The sequence below is a fragment of the Mastigoproctus giganteus genome, chromosome 5 (assembly GCF_048544385.1).
Source record: "Mastigoproctus giganteus isolate SK-2022 chromosome 5, ASM4854438v1, whole genome shotgun sequence".
Classification (NCBI taxonomy): domain Eukaryota; kingdom Metazoa; phylum Arthropoda; class Arachnida; order Uropygi; family Thelyphonidae; genus Mastigoproctus; species Mastigoproctus giganteus.
This window is the reverse complement of record NC_143579.1, coordinates 113,028,020-113,048,451: the sequence shown is the minus strand read 5'-3', so window position 1 is coordinate 113,048,451 and position 20,432 is coordinate 113,028,020. Positions and strand designations below refer to the sequence as shown.

The following is a 20,432-nucleotide window of genomic DNA, read 5'->3' as shown; positions in this document are numbered from 1 at the left end:
GGAAACACAATGTCAAATGCACGCCTTTAGTGAAACCTGAAATGGTGCTTCTCCCGCCTTGTTGGGTCTCATGAAAAATTTTGTGAAAGTTCTGGACAAAAATTGTGACGGTTTTGAGTACTTAAGCCACATTCGCATCTGGACTTCTTTCCGGACAACTTGGGATCTGCCAGTGACAAGCGGTGGGGGGGCAATTCCACCAAGATATATACACTATAGAGCAGAGCTATCAAGGACGATGGGATCCAACAATGATGGGGTGACTATTGTCTCTGACTCGTATTTCCTATTTTTGACTCCTCTTTTGTGGGTTAATCGTTTACTTAAATCCAAATAGGATTTAAGACCTAAAATTTAAATATGTTATTTTTTATTCATTTGGAATGTTTACTGGTCGTCATTCCTGTTTCAAGCAATTAATTTACAAGAAAAGTAGTCAAGTACATTTAGATAAGTAAAGATTCACAATTTTTGAAAAAAAGGAGCACAAAGCCATAACATGAAAATGTGATATGCTACGAACTTTCTACTGTCGTTTTGATTTTCAGCACATGCGATTAAGTCAAAATCATCACCGGTTCAGAGCCTATATGCTGAAGCACGTGAAACACCCTTGCAGCAAAACTCAAAGAACATCCAAAACACCTCACTTGGAATGGACTTTTCTCTCCTAAATCCCTAGTTACACCGGAATTTTTGGAAACAAACAGACCGACCTAGCTGCCAAAACTGCTACTGATCTTATAAGCCAATCCTTCACTACCCCTACATCTGACTACAACTACATTATAAAGAAATGATGCCTTGAACAATGGTAACACATCTCGCAGAGTCAATGTAATAATAAGTTATTTGCATAGTAGTAATAAGTTACTTGGTATAAAAAAAGCTCTAAAACCATAGAGATCTAGTATACTTGAAAACCAATGAAGAAGTCGTATTAGCCCGATAACAAATAAGCTACATGATCTTTATTTACTTGCTGCCGCCGACCGGGCTAGCCGGGTGGGTAAAGTGCCTGCCTGGCAGCCTAAAGGTCGCAGGTTCGATTCTCGCCTCGGGCTTGGATCAAAGTACTGCAAAAACCTTGGGAGGTGCATTATGGCCACAGAAGCCTATGTGCCAACAACTACAAAAAAAAAAAAAAAAAAATTGCTTGCTGCCGCTGACCCATCACAGTGCACAAACTGCAACACTCATCTTGCAAGCTAGCATATATGCATGTTGATTGCCCCATTTACAACAGTGAATGACAAACTCTCTTTGCCTCATTTTTAGCAACGAATACTCTGAGTATAACTCATCTCCTAGCAGATATGCCACAGGTTGACAAAATCTTTACTTTCCTTAAACAGATACAAATCTGTAACGCACTCTAAACTTTAACCGCAATCCATATTGATAGAAAACAGAGCACTGAATCTCTACCCGTAGTTAGGCACATTATGGCCATGTTGCCCTTGCACCGTAAAGCTCCCAAGCAAACAACAACAACTTTATTTTCTATTAAAATCTGACATGAAATAATCAAATGAAAGGAATACAAACTCACCCACAAGATAAAGAATTTGTGTATGGGCCCTCATTTTGTATATTGAACAACTGACCCATAGGCCTTGTCATTTGAATAATTTCCTGATTCCTGTCATAGGCCTGTGTTAAGTGACTATGGTTCTGCATTGTGACAGCCTTGATTATTAATACTTATTGAAGAACATGGCGTCACTTCAGAGCATCAGTTGCATTTTATAGTACAGTATGAAAATGCAACTGATCCTATGAAAGGACATTTGGATGAATAAAACCAGTGGCTGTTTTTGAAATACAGTGGATTCCAGTTATTTGGGCCAGCGGTTAATCGGGGCAGCCATTTATTTGGGACAAATCTTAAAAAAAAACAGAACCCAATCGAGAAAATAGCCAGGGTTTACTTCGCTTAATTGGACAAATTTCCGTTTAATCGGGGCAGGAGACTGCAGCACTGGAGATTACCCTACGATTGTCTCCAACCGTACCACGTAGTTCAGTCGGATTTCTGGAGGTCACAACCATAAAAACAATTAGCAGTCACCTGTTTATTGAGCTTTTCTGTTAGTGAAATCTATCATAAACAGATAGTAAACTTGATCTTACTGAATTTACGATAATACCGACAGCTGGAATTCTGTCGATTATTATGGTGAAATGTGTTTACACTTCCATGAAATCTTCAATCATATAAAAAAAATTAATTTTCAGATCTTCTCTTCCTATTTTTAAAGCTTCGTAACTCGTTACTCCATTCTCACTTGCGCGTATCGTGTTACTTGCAATTTGTGTGTGCCATGTTCTTTGTTATAGATTGCTTATCTTTTTACTGTTTTAAATTTTAACCCCCACCCACAAATGTCAGTGAACAGAACTGTCAACTAGTTCGTATGTACATATTAATTATTCTGATTATCACATATATTCTTCCGATTTTCACGCATTTAATTTTTTAATTGGTAAGGTAATAAAGGCTAAATTTGTGCTTAATATATCTTTACTTTTATAGCCTGTGGATAATATTCCTGCTATTTTCACTAATTAGAATTAAAATTCGATTCACAAATGTGATCACAATGACCGGTGCTTACTGCACATCGTATAGTGAACCGTACTTTACTATGTTGAGTTCGTCGTAACGTGATTTGATTGTACACTGAACCAATTGTAAGGGGGGGCGGGGGGTACATTGTATTTTTAACTATTTACGTGAAACTTCGGATAATTGGGGCAGCTGCTTAATTGGGCCAAAATGCACTAGTCCTGATGTGTCCCAAATAACCGGAATGGACTGTACCATACACCAGATCATTTTCAGTTTTTACATTAATGCATGGGAAAGCATAATGTTCATAATTGGCAAATTTGTTCCTCTAGGAACTTGACTTACAGTTGCATTGAAATGTACATAGTGCTTTACATTAGGGGTGGCCAATGAGTCGACTGCAATCTACCAGTCGATCGGATTTAATTTCGGTCGATCGCGACAAATTTTAAATATACAGTCACCCCTTGATTTCTGCACCTTGTGCAATGAAATTTTTGAGATGGTCGATCGCGGCACATTTTGAAGGAAAAAAGTAGATCGCATCACAAATTAAGCTGACCACTCCTGCTTTACATTATTTAGAAACTCTGATTCTTGATAAGCTCCAGTGCCAAAGGTTTGTGGATTTAAGAATGAAAAATTTCATGAAAAATTATTAAGTTTTTCGTTTAATATTTCTTTCTTAAAAATGTTAGATAAAAGTGAGTGCACCATCAAAGTATGAAATCAGAAGGCATTCGGATCATACTTGCATAATATACAAACAGTTCTTAAAGAAAAGGCCAAAATATGTGCTGAAATTAATTATTCAATCCTCATTAAAATCACCAATTATAAGAAAGCATGCAGGACTTGTGTTTGTTTTTTTTTTTTTTTTTTTTAGTTATTGGCACATCGGCTTCTTTGGCTATAATGCACCTCCCAAGATTTTTTTGCAGTACTCTGATCCATGCCCGAGGCGGGATTCGAACCCGCGACCTTTGGGTTGCCAGGCAGGCTGCAGGACTTGTGGGTGAGTTGGAAAGACTTATGATATTTTGAATGAGATGAAAAGACTTTTGATGTTTGTGTGAGATAGAAAAACTTGATCTCAGAATGAGATGGAAGGAATTTTGCTGATTCAAGGTCATGTGCCTTTTACCTTGTCATTAGTCAGGATAGGGCTTTGAAACACCGAAAGACCAGTCTGTAAAAAGAGATTCAGATATGAAAGTTTAAAGTTACAAGTAAGGGATGGTTTATGCATTTCAGGTGCTAAGTATGACTTTCACAGCATTAGGGTGCAGAGTGAAGCTGCTTCTGCTGATGGACAGGTAGTTGAAGATTTTCCCAAGAAACTGGCAGAAATTATTGTAGAGGAAGGTAGTTTTTCCACACAAGGCTTCAATATCTATGAGACCAGGCTTGTTTAAAGGAAGATGCCTTAAAATACCTACATCATCAAGTAAGGAAAATGAATGTCTGCTTTTAAACCATGAAAGGACAACTAGCCCTTTTGGTTGGTTCAAATGCTTCAGGTGGTTTCAAGCTGAAACCTTTGCTTGTTGATCACTCTAAAATCCTAAGAGAACTCCAGGGTTATATCAAAGTGAGACCTTGCCAGTATCCTGGATAACTGGACCCTTTTAGAAGAGTGGTTCACAGGCTTCTTTTTTTCTCAGTGTTTGGAGTTATCATAACAATCTGCCATATAGAAAGTTGTTATTCTTGGACAATGCCCTTTGATATCCTCCACACCTTTCTAATGCAGACTCAAGTAATGAATGGGGAAAAAATATTGAGGATTGTTTTCTTATCTGCCAACATGTTGTGTTGTGAGACGAGACAATTGTAACTGCTCTAGTCAGTAGAGGAGGGAGCATGTTACCTGAGAACCTTTTCCCAGACTATCAAAGTAACAGACCAGATTCGATACATGAAAGAATTTCGGAAAGGGTTTAACATTTTGTGTTCAGTGAAGAATAGTAGTCTTGGTAGAAGTTTAAACAATCAAACTCTCAATGGTTCCTGGAGAAATTTGGGCTTGAAATTATTTCTCATTTCCTTTTATTTGAAGACCAACTGGGAGAAATCACTGCTGATGTTAAGATGCCTGGGTAACTGCAATTAGAGGTTCAAGTTGACAGTGTTGAGGAACTGCCTCCTTCTCATTCCCTGGAATTCATCAGCGAAGCATTTCTTCCTATAAAAGTAAAGGAAGTCAGTCATGTTGCATTTCAAGGATCCATCACAGGGTGATGACAACCAAGCAGTTGTACATTCTCTCTAAAACATTACTCATAGAAGTCCAACAAAATCTTCCAAAAAAATTCCCCTTCCAGATGCCACGATTATGATAAAAGTGTTTCCTTTTCTTCTCTAACTTTAACTTCCTTCTTCTTTAAGTGTAGTTATAGAATGCATTCCAGATCAAGTCAGAAATTGGACTTTATTTATGATTACAAATTAATTAAATATGCTCTTTATGTTCATATGTATAAAATTCATATTAGACCTTTGGTCAGGAAAGAAATTCCCTATTACATCACTGTGGAAAGCCCAGTTTAAATAATCTTGTTTTGAATTATGGCACTTTTCTCAGAATATAAACTGCAGTAAGTCTGAGGATGGCCTATAGTTAAATTCTGTAACCAAATAAATATATGCTTTACTGTACTTGGATTTATTGTTTAGCCCAGAGCTGATTGTGCAGGGTTTTTAAAACATCAAACAATTTAAATTATTTTGTGCTCTTCGTCTACTCAGTTCCACACAGCCGAAACTTTTACTCTTTCAACAGAAATGTTTTCTTTGATTTTTCATTGAAATGTCAGAAATCTCTGTTAGTTATTGCACAAAAACTAAAAATACAGGACAAAGTTAAACCGATTCCCAAAAATTATATGTGTATGCTGAAAAACATGAAATTTAAATTAGTGCATCTCTTGCCGCTAGTTCGTGCAGTTTGTATTCTTTTACACTTTACGGTAGCTTATTCAGTCATTATACTCTCTGCTTCACATCATGGGAAAATGCTATTTTTTTGTTTTGTTTTTAACGTTTCTTTTGCTTTCAATCAAATAAAACAAAGGAAATAATATACAAAATTCCAAATAAGAGAGAATAAAAAATGCCAAACCACACAAGTGTTTAATTTTCAAAAAAAAATAATTCAAAATATGTTGTTAATATAAAAAATGGATTTTTCACAGTTATATATTACTATTATTATTTATACTAATAATAATACTAATAATATGTATAATATTATTAATAAAACTTTATAATATTATTATTAAAACTATATTATTTCAACACATCTGTTCTACAGCTATCCTTTTTTCAATGGTGCCTCCATAGCCAGGTGGTCAGGAGCAGCAGTGCGTAGCACACGCTTCTTGATTAGACCGGGGTTCGAGCCCGTGACCACCAAATACGGAGGATGCGGAAAGGTCAGGGAATGACCACCGCATATCTCCGGAGCAATATGGCCTTAGTTGCTAATGCTCCTAAAAACCAAATAACAACAACCATCTTTTTTCAACTTAAATTTTTGCTCCCTTATGTGTTGTATCTGAGAAAGAGTGAAGATACCGTTACCATTTAGGTTATTTTAGTTAACCCTTTTTAGCACTTCAGTTAGGTCACCCTAAAGATGCTTAGTTTCTAGAGACTGCAAGCAACCCCAGTCTTTCTTGTTAAGAATATCCCTTTGTACCCTAACTAGCCTTGTTGTCTTTCTCTGCATCCTTTCAAATGGATCTATGTCCTCCTAAAAGAAAATTTCTATATATGTATGCAGTATTCCAGATGTAGAATACTGCCTAACCATTGCCTTATACAATAGGATAATCACCACTTCGTTCCTGCTCACAAAGTTCTGTATATCATTGACAGAACCCCATGAGTTGCTCTAGCAGCAAACAAGCAGAGGATCTCATTTTATGGCTTATTGGAATAGAATTCTTGTATGGCATACTTCTTAAATTTAATTATTCAGATTAAGATTTGAGGGAATACTTAAAATAAAATAAAAGTTTCTCTTTTCTCAAAGGTACCAGTCTATCTGGCCAGTGACGTGGCCCAGTGGTCAGGAGCGAGAGTGCATAGCACGCGTTCCTTGAGTGGACCGGGGTTCAAGCCCGTGACTACTAAATACGATAAATATTTGTATTTACAATTTATTGTAAACTCTACTGACTTGGTTGTCGTGCCGGAGTATAAACAGAAATTTAATTAATTTCTCCAGTTTTTACCTGAGGACCACTTGGAGGCAACTCATTCTGCTTGATTAACATCTTGCTGGTTAAAGCAAGGTTGCCCATGATGCACTCTACCCTTACAGGTGCTCCTCTACTTACAAATTGGTTAGGTTCCGACATAGCAATAGTAAATATAGAGTGCTGCACTGGCAAAAAAAATAAATAAATAAAATAAGAAAAAAAAAAGAAACTAGATAAGAAAATATAAATTTTTTGCTTCCCTCCTCACACAGGTAACTGTCCAGTTGACATATCCAGAATTTAAAACAAATACACCAACCGTTTAACTATAATGGTTTAATACTGGAAACTATAAAATGTACCAAACGATACTACACTGTAAAATAATATATGCAAAAGACTGATTTACAAAATAAAATATACGATGAAACTTTAATATACAATAAAATATAAATAAAATAAAATACTGTTGAGATAATACCTCCTTTCTCAACTGTTGTTGAGAAAGGAGGCGGAAGCCTCCGAAAGCTTCAGTCAGTGTTTTATCGCTTTTAATTTTATTGTATTTTAAATATTTTATTTTATTTATATTTTATTGTATATTAAAGTTTCATCGTATATTTTATTTTGTAAATCAGTCTTTTGCATATATTATTTTACAGTGTAGTATCGTTTGGTACATTTTATAGTTTCCAGTATTAAATCATTATAGTTAAACGGTTGGTGTATTTGTTTTAAATTCTAGATATGTATTACTCTCCCAACCTTAGAGGCCTTTTTGAAGATATTGTCAGTGTTTATGGCCATACAGTTTTGCAACATGTCCAGTTGACCTTTGGATTTATTCAAACTGTCAGCCTCAGTTATTACCTGCAAGGGCAACTTGTTCCAGCAATCAACAGCTTGTTGGCTAAAAGAAAACTTCCAACAGTCTAATATAAACCTCAACCCCTGTAGTTTGAATTTATGACCCCTCCGAAATTCCTTATAACATGAGAATTCCACCTTCATTCATTTTAAACCTTAATCAGGTCACCTTTGAGGTACCTGATTGCCAAGCTCTGTAGCCCTTAATCTCTGTATACCAAGCTCTGTAGACATAATGTCTTTCCTCAAACAGTTGTCCTTTTGCTGATATCATCATGGGAGTTGTTCATCTTTGGATTCTTTCAAGTAGCTCTGTGTCTTTGAACACAGGATTCCAAATTTGGCCTCACAATTGCCTTATATAGTGGGATTATGACCTCCCTCCCTCTCTCTCTCTACAGGATAATGTTCATTACCCGTTAAACTTACCCAGCTGTCTGTTTACACTGATCAAAATACTTCATATCTGCACAAATCATAACTCCAGATCCTTTTCCTCCTCCACTGTTTTTAATTCAACCCCACCAAGTGTATAATTTATTTGTGGGTTGCTGTTGCCCAAGTGATCTTGCATTTAGCAGGGTCTAAATGCAAGGTCTTACACTAAAAACATATCTGCCACTTTTCTGACCATCTTTCAAGTATGTCAAAATTGTTCCCTAAATCCAGCTAATGAGTAGCTGTGTCAAAATAGCCTACTAAGTTAGTTAAGCATGATTTTCCCTTAACAGCACAATGTTGTGTGTCCTTCAGATTGTCATATCTATCTAAATGTCCCTGGATTGCGCTGAAGTCTGAAGTCACTAAATGTCACTGAAGTCAGACTAACTGGTCTGTAGTTACCAACTTCACTCTTAGAGTTGCTTTTATATATTGGCAATACAATACAATCTCCCCTGAGTCCATAGATGCTCTTCCTCAAAACTATGGAGTATATGTCATCAACACCAGGAGCCTTAGTTGTCTTTATGCTCAAAGTTTTTCTGATAAACAGTCATCTGTAATTACAACATTACTAATTTTATTTGGCTCAGCCTCATTTGCACAGCCTCTTCTCAGCATGAAGGATCTTTTGTCAATAAAGACAGATGAAAAGTACCTATTCAATTCATCTGCAACATCAGCTGAATTATCCAAGATTTTCCCACACCCAGTGCACAAGGGTCCAATCCGATTAACTTTCTTCTGTGTTGTATTCACATATGTGAAAAGTTCCTTGTCCCCATTTTTTGCTGTCTTAGCCAATGCTTTCTCATATGCAGCCTTGGCCTCCTTGACCTTATTTATGGTACTATTACAGATCAACTTGTACCAGTTGTAGGCTTTAATACTCTTCATTGCTCTGTAACTGTCCCATGCTATCATTTTCTGCCCTATTTGACCAACCTGCTCTGCAGTCATCCATTTTGGCATTCTCCTCTTGCAATGTTTTCTTAAAGGTATGTATGCATTCATGGCTTCTGTGATTTTTGCTTTAAAAGTATTCCATATTTCAAATGTATTCGCCATACTTCAGCAATTTGCCCAATTCGAAAATGCCATATAGCGGCTAAAATTGTCGAAGTACTGCCTTCTTAAGTTAAAATCTGTGCCGTTACCTTCAACTACTGCAATATCTTTTTTCATCTTACAACTAACGATTGCATGATCATTTCATGACAGTGGTTCCTCTATTTTAAGCACTGTGATGTCATATGATTCCTTAGGAATTGAGGTCAAGAATATTCCCATCCCTAGTACTTTCTCTAACATGATGGGACAAATAATAATAATAATCTTGTTTATTTTAAAAAGTTGCAAAAAATAAATTTTTTATTATAAGTTTATAAATTATTGCATTGATTGCTTTGCTGAAAACAAATACCAAGTGCACGTTTCCGTATTATTACATAAAATTTTAATCAAATTATTAAAAAAATTAAAGGAAACAAGAAAATGAAACCTATTAAAGTAAAAATCACGTTTTTATTTTAAATTATGTTGTTTTACATTAAATAACAATGGATAACTTATCATTAACCATCGTCGGAAGAATTGTAGAAAGGTGAGGAAGGTTGGCCCAGTAACACATAAAAATGTTGATGGTATTGGATGTTCCTGTTTCTTATTGGTTCTCTTGAAAAAATAATCCATTGTGGCCTTCTTTTTATCATAAATAACTTTAACTAGAAATTGTTTCGTATACATTTGCAGACACCTTAATAAATCATTCTACAGTAAGTTTGGATCCTGGGACATAAATAATCATGGTGCCTTTTCCTTCAAAGTAAAGTTCTCTGCTTTATGATAAATCTTTTGTGTTCTTCAACTTGTTCTTCAGTAGCATTGTTCTCAAGCCTTTGATTCTAGTTTTTCATTAAATCTTCATTTGTCAATTCCAGGTATGTGAACTCTTCTGTCACATCAAGTTGCATGTGTATCTGAACAAGATCCATTACTATATTCATCTCATCCTCCACTTCCTAAGTAAGATGAGAATTGTTAGCAAACATGGGGCATAAGTGTTTCTGTGCACCTTTCATGTTCATATTTGTTACATCACACTTTATGGCCTTGTAAATATCATAGTCTTACCAAAACTATTTCAGTGTTACCCCATTGTTGTCGTCTGTTGTGATTACTGCTGTCCAGATGTTCATCGATAATATTTCTTGAAGGATGCAATAACCCCATTGGTTGAAGTATCAGTATGGTGTTTGGAGGCAAGTAGATTACCTGGACATTAGGATGAAAATTATCTAGAAATTGTGGATGCCCAGGTGCATTATCAAGCAAGAGGACGATTTTAAAAGGCAGCTTGTTCTGGTTGCGATATTTTTTTAACCTTAGGAATGAAGTGATGGGGGGGAAGAAAGTAATCTTTTAACCGAGCGAGTGGGTGTAATCCAGGCTTTGGTGTTAATTTTCCAAATTATAGGAAGCTAAGCTTTGGTTATGTTTTTATGAGCCCTTGGATTTTCAGAACAATAAACTAATAGAGGTTTGAGTTTGAGATCTCCTGAAGTATTTCCACCAAATAAGAGAGTGATTTGATCTTTTTCGACTGCAAAACCAGGCATCTTCTTCCAAAATAAACGTGTTCTATCTTCATTAAAAATTTGTTGAGGTATATAGTCCTTTTCTTTGATGATCTCTGTATCACAAAAAAATCTTTTGAAACCACAGTATCTGCACTAGCTGCCTGGCCACTTACTATGAAATTTGAACAAATCTTGAATTTATGAAACCATCTGTGGCTTGCAGTAAATGTTTCATCACAAATATTTTTGCCTTATTTGGTCTTCATTGTCTTTGAATAAACTCATAGCCTTCTCTTGAATTAATTTTGCACTAATAGTCTTTTGATGTTGATTCTAATCCTCTAACCACAGAACCAGAAACTTTCCATTTCATCCATGATTTTTCACCCACATTCTTTGCCCTTCAGAATCATTTCCACCATTTCATGCCATACATATGCACTGCACAATGTTTCTCATTTTCTCACTGCCTTCACATTTATTATTTCTACTTTCTCTTCCATTGTGATTGTACAATGCTTCTTACTACCAACTTCAGCAACCTTGCTCTTGCATTTATCGGACATGATAGGAGTTCATGTTGTTCAAATAAAAAATAATTGCATTATCCTGTTCATCCCGTTAAACTTACCCAGCTGTCTATTTACACTGATCAGAATACTTCATATCTGCACAAATTATAACTCTCAGATTCTTTTCCTCCACTGTTTTTAATTCAACACAGATAAACTGAAACACTGTGATAAACTGTTTTTCAGTTTATCACAAAACACAGATAAACTGAAAAACAGTTTATGTGTTAGCACCAAGTGGTAACACTGATAAACAGCTTTATGTTCGTATCTTTGAAAGGTCATAAGTAGGGGAGCACCTGTAATTTGAATTTATTCATATTTTATCTTTATTTAATACCATGAAAATTTCACTTTCATTCCTTTTACTAGGTGCTCTCTGAGGTACCTAGATGCCATGCTCAGTAGCTGACATGTTCATAGACTCTCCTTATATGGTGCAATCTTAATGGCCATGTTGCTCATCTCTGGACTGTTTCAAAGAGCTTGGGTGTGACTGCAGTACCTGAACAGAGTATGCTAATTACAGTCTCATGATTGCTGTGTATAGTTGAATTGACCTCCCTATTTGTTCAAGTAATTTTTCAATAAATAATTGCCAGAATACCATTGTATCCTCCATGCTGCCTGGGGATTTTTCTTCCTTTTCTTTCTCTGCTGTTTTTAATTCAATCTCTTGAAATGCGTAAGTCATTTTATGGTTTTCATTTTCTAAGTGTAAAACCCTACACTTTTTCAGCATTCACAGCTGCTAGTTATCTGTTCATTCACTACCCTTGTGATCATCATCACATCGTTACTTGTATCCTTGTTGTCACTTGTGAGTATGGAATTTCTGTTTGGTAAAAAAAAAAACCATATACATTAAGATAAAAAGTTAAAAGTGAAGAAATTGGGAAAGAATAATTAAAAACTTGTAAAAAGGATGAATAATAATAATAGGTGTACATGAGTAATTAATTAATTAAAGAACTGGAGATCCATCAGCAAAGTAGAGGAAGGTCAAGGCAAAGATGACAAGACGATCTATTCTAAAATTTCTAAATTTGCCAGGGCCAAAGTTATCCTTTTTTACTTTGCCACCTCTAGATGTGACAAATGACCTTTTGATCCACATAACCATTTCTGTTACAAAAAAGTCTACAATTAGTGCTACGCTAAGATAAAAACTATTACTTCACAAGAACATGATTGTTTGAAAGCATACCATAATATTATGATCGGTATTTTTGACTCCAAGAGTGTGCTTTTAATTATAATATATTACTAGCAACAGTTTCTATTTTATGATTATAAGGATTACTGTTAAATGATTAAATAAAATTTTTCAATTAATCGGTCAACAATTTTAAGATACAGAAAACCCTCGCTAAACCGGAGTAATTGGGAGGAGGGCTATCTGGATTAGTGAAGTAAAAGATAGCCCTAAAACGAAAAAACTTAGAACACAAATAAATGGAAAATTTAATGACATAGGTGCTGATGAAAATAAATTTTAAAAATCACTGTAGAGCCTTTATTTAAAAACTATAAAAAGACAATACATTTATCCATCTATCGATGGATAAATGTATTGTCTTTTTATATACAGCTTCTTCCAGCAACAATTCTTTTGGCATTTTTAAATGTCTCTCTACACTCTATGTAAATGTGTGTCCTATTCTGAACAGTTATGCTAAGGTGGTTTGAATTATAAAGAAAAAAAAAGCTATGGAGTTTCCAATGGTAAAAAAAATATAAAAGTAATAAAATAATAAATGAAAATAAGCAAGTACATCTACTAAAATGTTTACTCATACTAGATACATATGTACTTATTCTTGTCTAATTTTAAACGCATTAGCATAAGCACATTTTTTTCACTGTGTCCTTCTACATGAAACAGTCCGACTTCTAGATGGATTTTCATGGAATTTTATGGCTTTGGGTGCCAAGCGATTGTGACTGAGCGATTTCTTTGTGCTTTCACTGTGATTTTCTAAAAGGTGAATTCTAGTTCTCTTTTATGTTCCACTCTTAAGAAATCCTTTTATTTAATGGCAGCTCTTGTATCAAAAGTACTGGTAGAGAGCAAGGAAGGAAAATAACCTTTCTTTATTTATCATATTTTATAGACTAACTCCTACTAATTTCGCTTGGTCACACCAGGCAACTCTCCTGCTTACCCATGGTGGGGGCTGGTAACCTTGACAGAAAAGTTCATATAGCTAAAAGGAGCCAATATGGAACCGGCCCCTCTAGGGGAAGGAAGGAGCAGTACCTGGTGTGACCAAGAGAAATTATCAAGCCGTCGATCAGAGACAGAAAATTACCATCACTCGTCACAACCAAAGGGGCTTAAATCAATTTCTCAGCGACACAGATTCCTGCATTCTTAATAATGCACTCACTACCAGAACAGCCTCTTAGTAAGCTGTCCCTCTTTCTAATCCAAAAACACTTGGAACGTATTGCAGGGTCTCTCAAGACAATTAAGAGACTGCATTGAGGGGACTTAATTGTAGAAAGTTCAACTTCAGGCATTCTGAAAAACTCTTACAAATGAAAAAGTTTGCTAAAATTCCAGTGAAAGTAACTTCCCATGCAACCCTAAATACATCTAAGGGTATTATATCTAGTTGGGACATTTTAGCATTAGTTGAGGCATATGATTCAAGAAAGCAAGCTTATAGAACATCAGCCAAAAAAAACCTTTCCCATTTCACCCATTTGGTCACTCCAGATGTTTGTATAATTCAGCCTTAAATTTATTTAAGCTATCAACTTCCGCAACAACAGATGGAAATCTGTTCTAGCAATCATTTATTTTCAGCAGTACCACCACCCATATGGGTGGTGGGACCGCTGAAAATAAATAACAGTAGTCTTCTCTACTAGAGAAGCGTTATTTATTTGAAGTAATGCAATAGTAGCTATCTCGTGAAGGCAACCACATTATGAAATACAATTAAAACAATGCACTCTACGCTACATACGTAGTTCAAATATATGGGTTAACTATGGTGTATTTACACCGATACTATACAGTTACCTGTTGGACAGGCTTCTGCAATTGACTTCTCGATTTGCTCCCCGATACTGTTTCCAGTCATTTAGTGGTCTGCTATAGATAATCCCATGGGTAATAACCATTTTCCAATTGTTTGCAACCTGCACACTACATAACGGGGAATGTTTTTTGTAATGAGGATAGGTGGAGTAGAACCAGGGTATGTCTGCCGGGAGCAACTATTAATGATGTCACCAACAGACTGTCAGATTTGGGGGGGGGGGGTAAAGAGAATATTATTATTCATGTGTGGTAAAGAGAGTATTATTATTCATGTGTGGTAAAGAGAATATTATTATTCATGTTTATTATTCATATTATTCAATATGAATGATAATATTCAAGAGAATATTATCATTCATATTATTTTTCATGTGGACTAATGACATTAAATGTACACGATCTGACGATCTGTTAGAAAAATACAGGGCCATGCTGAGGAAATGGCACGAGCTAGGCCACAATGTCTATGTGTCTGCAATTCTGCCCAGGCACGATAGGAGGGATTATATGTTAAAAGCCTTGTGGATTAACTCAAGACTTGAAGCGCCTCCGTAGCCAGGTGGGAAGGAGCAGCAGTGCATAGCACACGCTTCTTGATTAGACCGGTGTTCAAGCCCATCATCATCAAATACGGAGGATGCAGAAAGGTCAGGGAATGACCACCGCATATTTCCGGAGCAATATGGCCTTAGTTGCTAATGCTCCTATAAACCAAAACAACATCAAGACTTGAAGGACTCTGCAAGGCTTTAGGGGGGAAATTTCTATCAGCATGGCCCACACTTGTAGGTAGAAGAATTTGTTTTGGAGAGACGGGATACACTTAAACAAAGGTGGTGCAAATGTTTTTGCCAGTATTATTGAGGATACCTTAAAGGTTCAGGGAAACTGCTAGTTAGGGGGGATGTGGGTAATATTGATATGCTTTTATCTGATAATATTGGTCAAAGTAACTCTTGCACATACCTCAAGAGTTCTTATCTGTTACCCCAACTGGACATATTATCTAGATGTTCTGGGGGCAGAAACGTTTCAAGTGAGCAGGTAGCTAATGCCAGGGAAGAAAGCCTAAAAAACTTCAAGGGTTGTGTTAGGGTTGTTAAATATACAAGAACAGTAAGTCTTAATTGTTTTTGTAGTAATGTTAGAAGTGTCGTCAATAAAATGAGCGAATTCGAACTGCTTTTTAAAACAAGTAACGCGGACATAATAGGGCTTACGGAGACGTGGTGCCACCCGGAAATTGGGGATGATGAGTTTCAGTATGGCTTGTATAATGTTATTTAGGAAGGATATGGTAGATAGAAGGGGTGGTGGGGTAATGCTTCTCATCAGAAGCAGCCTGAGTGCGATGATAGCTTTCCCGGATTCAGACGTTTCCTATGCTAGTATAGAATCTGTATGGTGTGAGATAGTTGGAAACAAAGGTATAATGCGAGTAGGAGTAATCTACAGACCAGGTGATTGTGAAGATTATGACGAGGGCATCTACATGCAAAAGGAATGGGCAAGTAAGCGTCATTGTCTTATTATGGGTGATTTCAATTTGCCTCTAATTGATTGGAGTAAATGGGAAAGAAACTCGACACGGGGAACAAAATTTTTCAATCAACTAGATGACTGTTATTTGTATCAACATGTCAGCGAAAGTACTAGAGAAAAGAATATCCTAGACCTCATCATCACCCATGAATCAGATGACATAACAGGGCTGACAGTAAAGGAACCAGTAGCAGGAAGTGATCACAGAGTTCTACGGTGGATGATGATGAGAGAGGTAGCAGCAGTAAAAGGCAAAGGAATGGATTTTAATTTCAGAAAAGGAAATTACGATGCCTTAACTTCATGGCCTCTATTAAGTGGGTAGATATCGCACAGAGAATGAATACATCTGAACTGTGGTATGTTTTTAAAACATTAATCACAGATGCCTTGAATGCATATTTACCATTAAAAAAATACTCCACAAGGAGGGTTCCAAGTTGGATGAATAGTGAAGTTGCCACATTACTTGAGTAGAAAAAGGTGGCATGGAAAGGTTACAGAGCAATAAAAAGTACTGAAGCCTATAACAGCTACAAGATGATTTGTAATAGAGCCACAGAAAAGGTTCAACAGGCGAAGGCAGTTTATGAGAAATCACTAGCAAACAGAGCAAGGAGGAGGGGAATAAGGAATTCTTCACATATATAAATGCCAAGAAGAGCAGGACAAACCAGATCGGACCTTTACGTAAGGGAAAGGAGATGGTATTAAATACACCAGCTGCCGTTGCAGATGAACTCAACAGTTATTTTGCATCGACATTTACAAATGAAAAACCTTTTGTGGCAATGGGAAATTGTGGGAGCAAAGTTGAAAAATATGTAATTAATGATATTGAAATTTCACAAGATTATTTAATGAAAAAACTTTCGAGCCTACAGGCCAGTAAGGCTCCTGGAGTTGATGGAATATACCCTATTATCTTAAGGGAGGCAGCCAGTGAGTGCATTGAACCAATGAGGCTAATTATGTGAGCATCACTAGACTCTGGGGAGATTCCCTTGGATTGGAAAAGCCAATGTATCTCCCATACATAAGGGTGGCTCTAAGAGTGAAGTGGTAAATTATCGACCTGACAGTCTGACTTCAGTGGTAGGGAAAATCGTGGAGGCAATAATCAAGGGTGGAATTCAGGATCATTTTGTTTGAATTGAAATTCTCAAGGATACTCAGCACAGTTTTGTAAAGGGAAAATCATGTTTAACAAATCTGGTTCGCTATTTTGAAAGGGTCACTCACGAGCTGGATTTAGGGAATAATTTCGACATTGTTTATTTAGATTTCAGCAAAGCTTTTGACTCAGTCCCACATGAGCTGTTGCTTTATAAGCTGGAACAGCTTGGAATCACTGGGAAAATCCTTAGATGGATAGCAGGATGGCTTCAGGGCAGGAAGCAGAGGGTTGTGATAAATGGCTATTCCTCAGATTGGGTTGATGTAAGAAGTGGGGTTCCCCGAGGATCAGATTTAGGACTGCTGTTGTTTTTAATTTTCATAAACGACATCGATGAAGGATAGAGGGCGTGATGTCTAAATTTGCAGATAATGTTAAAATTGGTAGAGTAGTTAATGATCACTGTCAAGCTGAGCTTCTTCAGAGAGAGACCTAGATAGACTTCAGGAATGGTCAGAAAAATGGCAGCTATGCTTTAATCCAACAAAGTGTAAGGTATTACACCTGGGAAACAGTAATCCCAAAATAACTTATTCACTTGGTGGAGTTCAACTAAACCCAGTACTGGAGGAAAGGGACTTGGGTGTTACGATACGGTTAGACATGAAATTCTCTGAGCATTGTAAACAGGTTGCAAGGAAGGCCCATGGTGTCCTATCGATGATCTATCGAACTTTTGCAAGTAGAGATAGGGACATGATAATCCCATTATATAAGGCTTTTGTTAGACCACACTTGGAATACTGTGTTCAAGACTGCACCTAAAGAAAGACATCGGGCTTCTTGAAAGGGTGCAAAGACGGGTAATTCGCCTGGTGAGATCGGCAAAAGGGCATCCTTATGAAGAAAGACTTCGAATATGTGGGTTGCAGAGTTTGGAAACTAGACATCTTAGAGGAGATTTGATTGAGGTGTTTAAGACTCTGAGAGGCATCAATAAAATGAATGAGGACGAAATTTTAAAGATTATAAATGATGCTAGAACTAGGGGATATAAATTCAAGTTACGGGGGGAAATGTTTAGATTGGACTGCAGGAAGTTTTATTTTAGCCAGCGAGTTTATAAATTACTGGAATAAGTTGCCTACATGGGTGGTAGAGGCTGACAGTTTGGGGAAATTGAGGAAGTGCATAGGATGATAGGTTTAATTTCTTTTTCTTTTATTAATTATTATTATTTATTTATTTTTTATCATTGTTTTATTCAGAGGTTTTTTTTTTTTTTTTTTTAATAATTCACCATGTGGCCATTATTAATACTAATACAACCACCATTAGATCAACCCTGCAGGAAATGGAAATTCTCTAAAGCCAATTGGGCGAAATTTCAGTCAGCAATCACTCTGCACAAAAAAACTATTCAACTACAGCCTACAGTTAAAGTAACTGATTATATCACATCCTGTCTTTTAGTTGCAGCTAAATGGTCAATTCCATTATCAAATCCCCCAACCCGACGGCACTTCAACTACTGGTGGAACAAAGAGTGCATTTAATTTATTCCGTCGATCTCCAACCACAGCTAATCCAATTAGCTACAAGAGAGCTAAGGTCAAAAGTGCGTTTCATTCAAAGGCAAGCCAAGAAAGATTTTTGGACTTGGTTCACATCTACTATCAATAAAAACACAGACTCCAGATTAATATGGAAGAAAATTAGGCAGCTTTCTGGGAAATTTCCAACCATCCCTTCCCCAATTCTTTCCTGCAATGGGCAAGAACTCTCTGCTCCTCTAGATATAGCGAATGCCTTGGGCAAAACCTTTTTCTCAAGTCTCAGCTGCATCAATCTATACTCCGAACTTCTAGAAAATTAAGGCCACCACCGAACGGAGACCTATCAACTTTCGAACCTCATTATCATTTCCATATAATCAGCCTCTTCAATACTGTGAACTTTTACCGGCCATAACGCAACAGTTCCGCTGGGCCAGATGGGATATATTATGTCATGTTACAGCACCTGGATGACAAAAACTTACAACTGCTAGTCTTTTTTTTAACAGAATCTTCCTTGAAAAATGTTTTCTTGGCACCATGTTACAGTTCTATTCTTTTTGAAACCTGGAAAAGATTCCTCCAGGCCTTAGAGTTACAAGCCAATCTCTCTGTCAAGTTGACTTGGTAAAATTCTCGGAAAAATGATCCACAGTCAACTCATTTGGATCATCGAAGCTCAACATCTAGTACAAAAGTGGGCTGAGCTCAATGTATATCATCTTTCCCATCACAAAACAGTTATGATCCACTTTTGCAATCAATGTGAATTGCATATAGACCCTGAACTTCGGATATCAAATTCCACCTAAATACGATCGATCTGCCAATCCGTACTGGACCAGCATGGCAGATTACAGTCCATTTCCCTCAACATCAGTTGTTGAGGAGGCTTCCATCCTGCAGTGGATTGATAGTGGCTGCTGCTTATCTTTTTTTAATTAAACAAAATCACTAAGTTATATAGAACACTTTATAACACACTATGTAAAAATATAGAGTGTTATTAAGTGTTCTATAAAGTTATAATCTTAGTAATTAAATCATAAGGAGATAACTATACTTTTCATGTTACTATAAATTCAAATGCTTATTTAGAATAAATTAGGAATCTTTGTAACAAATTTGATGCCGATGGGTTGACTTATTTTGCTATAAATCATTTGCTAACATGTTTGAAATGTAACACGTTGCTTACATTAACTTATTTTATTATTTTTTTTAAATTTAAAACTGGCTGTTTTTTAAAATTTCAAAGTCACAGCTCCTTAACTATTGAGAATTGGACACGTTTTATATTAAATTTCATTCTTTTCAGGTCTGAATTGATCCTGAAGTATGCCACATATTATGAGAAACCCTCTGTATATTTGTGTATGTGTGTAAAATATATATATATATATATCTATATTTTTTTCCCTTACAGAATCTAAAGATTACTGGAGAAGATGATATGTCAGACTTCATAATTATGCAAGGCTGATTATGCAAATGTATATCATATGTATCCTCTCATTTGTTCACCCATATTGTACATAAAATACATCTGTAATTTAAGAACACTATCAGTGACGAACCAATGATTGCTATATAGCGACATAATGGGAAGTGAATTTTTAGAGTTATTTATAAAAAGTCATGATTGCCTGTATATTAGAAATCATGACATAGTGTGATTCAGCTCTTACTTTATATATTTAACCAGACAAAGTATTATTTAAATAAAATTGAAATATTTCTGTATTTTAACTATTTTAATAACTGGGTTTGCTTATGAACAAAGTATGCTTCAAATCATTTCCCATGTCAACATAATGCAGATCTGGCGACAACCTAATTTCAGGATTGATAATCATCTTTAAACTGTTCAATTAATTCTCATTCCTTCTCTGAAACTCTTAGCATCATTGGTTTTCCATTTTGTGTAGT

General features: G+C 36.1%; 1 protein-coding gene across 1 annotated transcript in view; it reads left to right on the top strand.

The window, feature by feature from the left end:
* The window catches only part of barr (non-SMC condensin I complex subunit H), a 462,459-nt gene extending 442,431 nt beyond the window's left edge, over window positions 1-20,028 (top strand). The window contains exon 17 of the mRNA XM_090374633.1: window positions 19,930-20,028. Within this exon, the coding sequence (XP_090230759.1) occupies window positions 19,930-19,986 (57 nt within the window). The 3' untranslated portion in view covers window positions 19,987-20,028. The remainder of the gene's footprint in view (window positions 1-19,929) is intronic.
* Window positions 20,029-20,432: the final 404 nt, after the last annotated feature.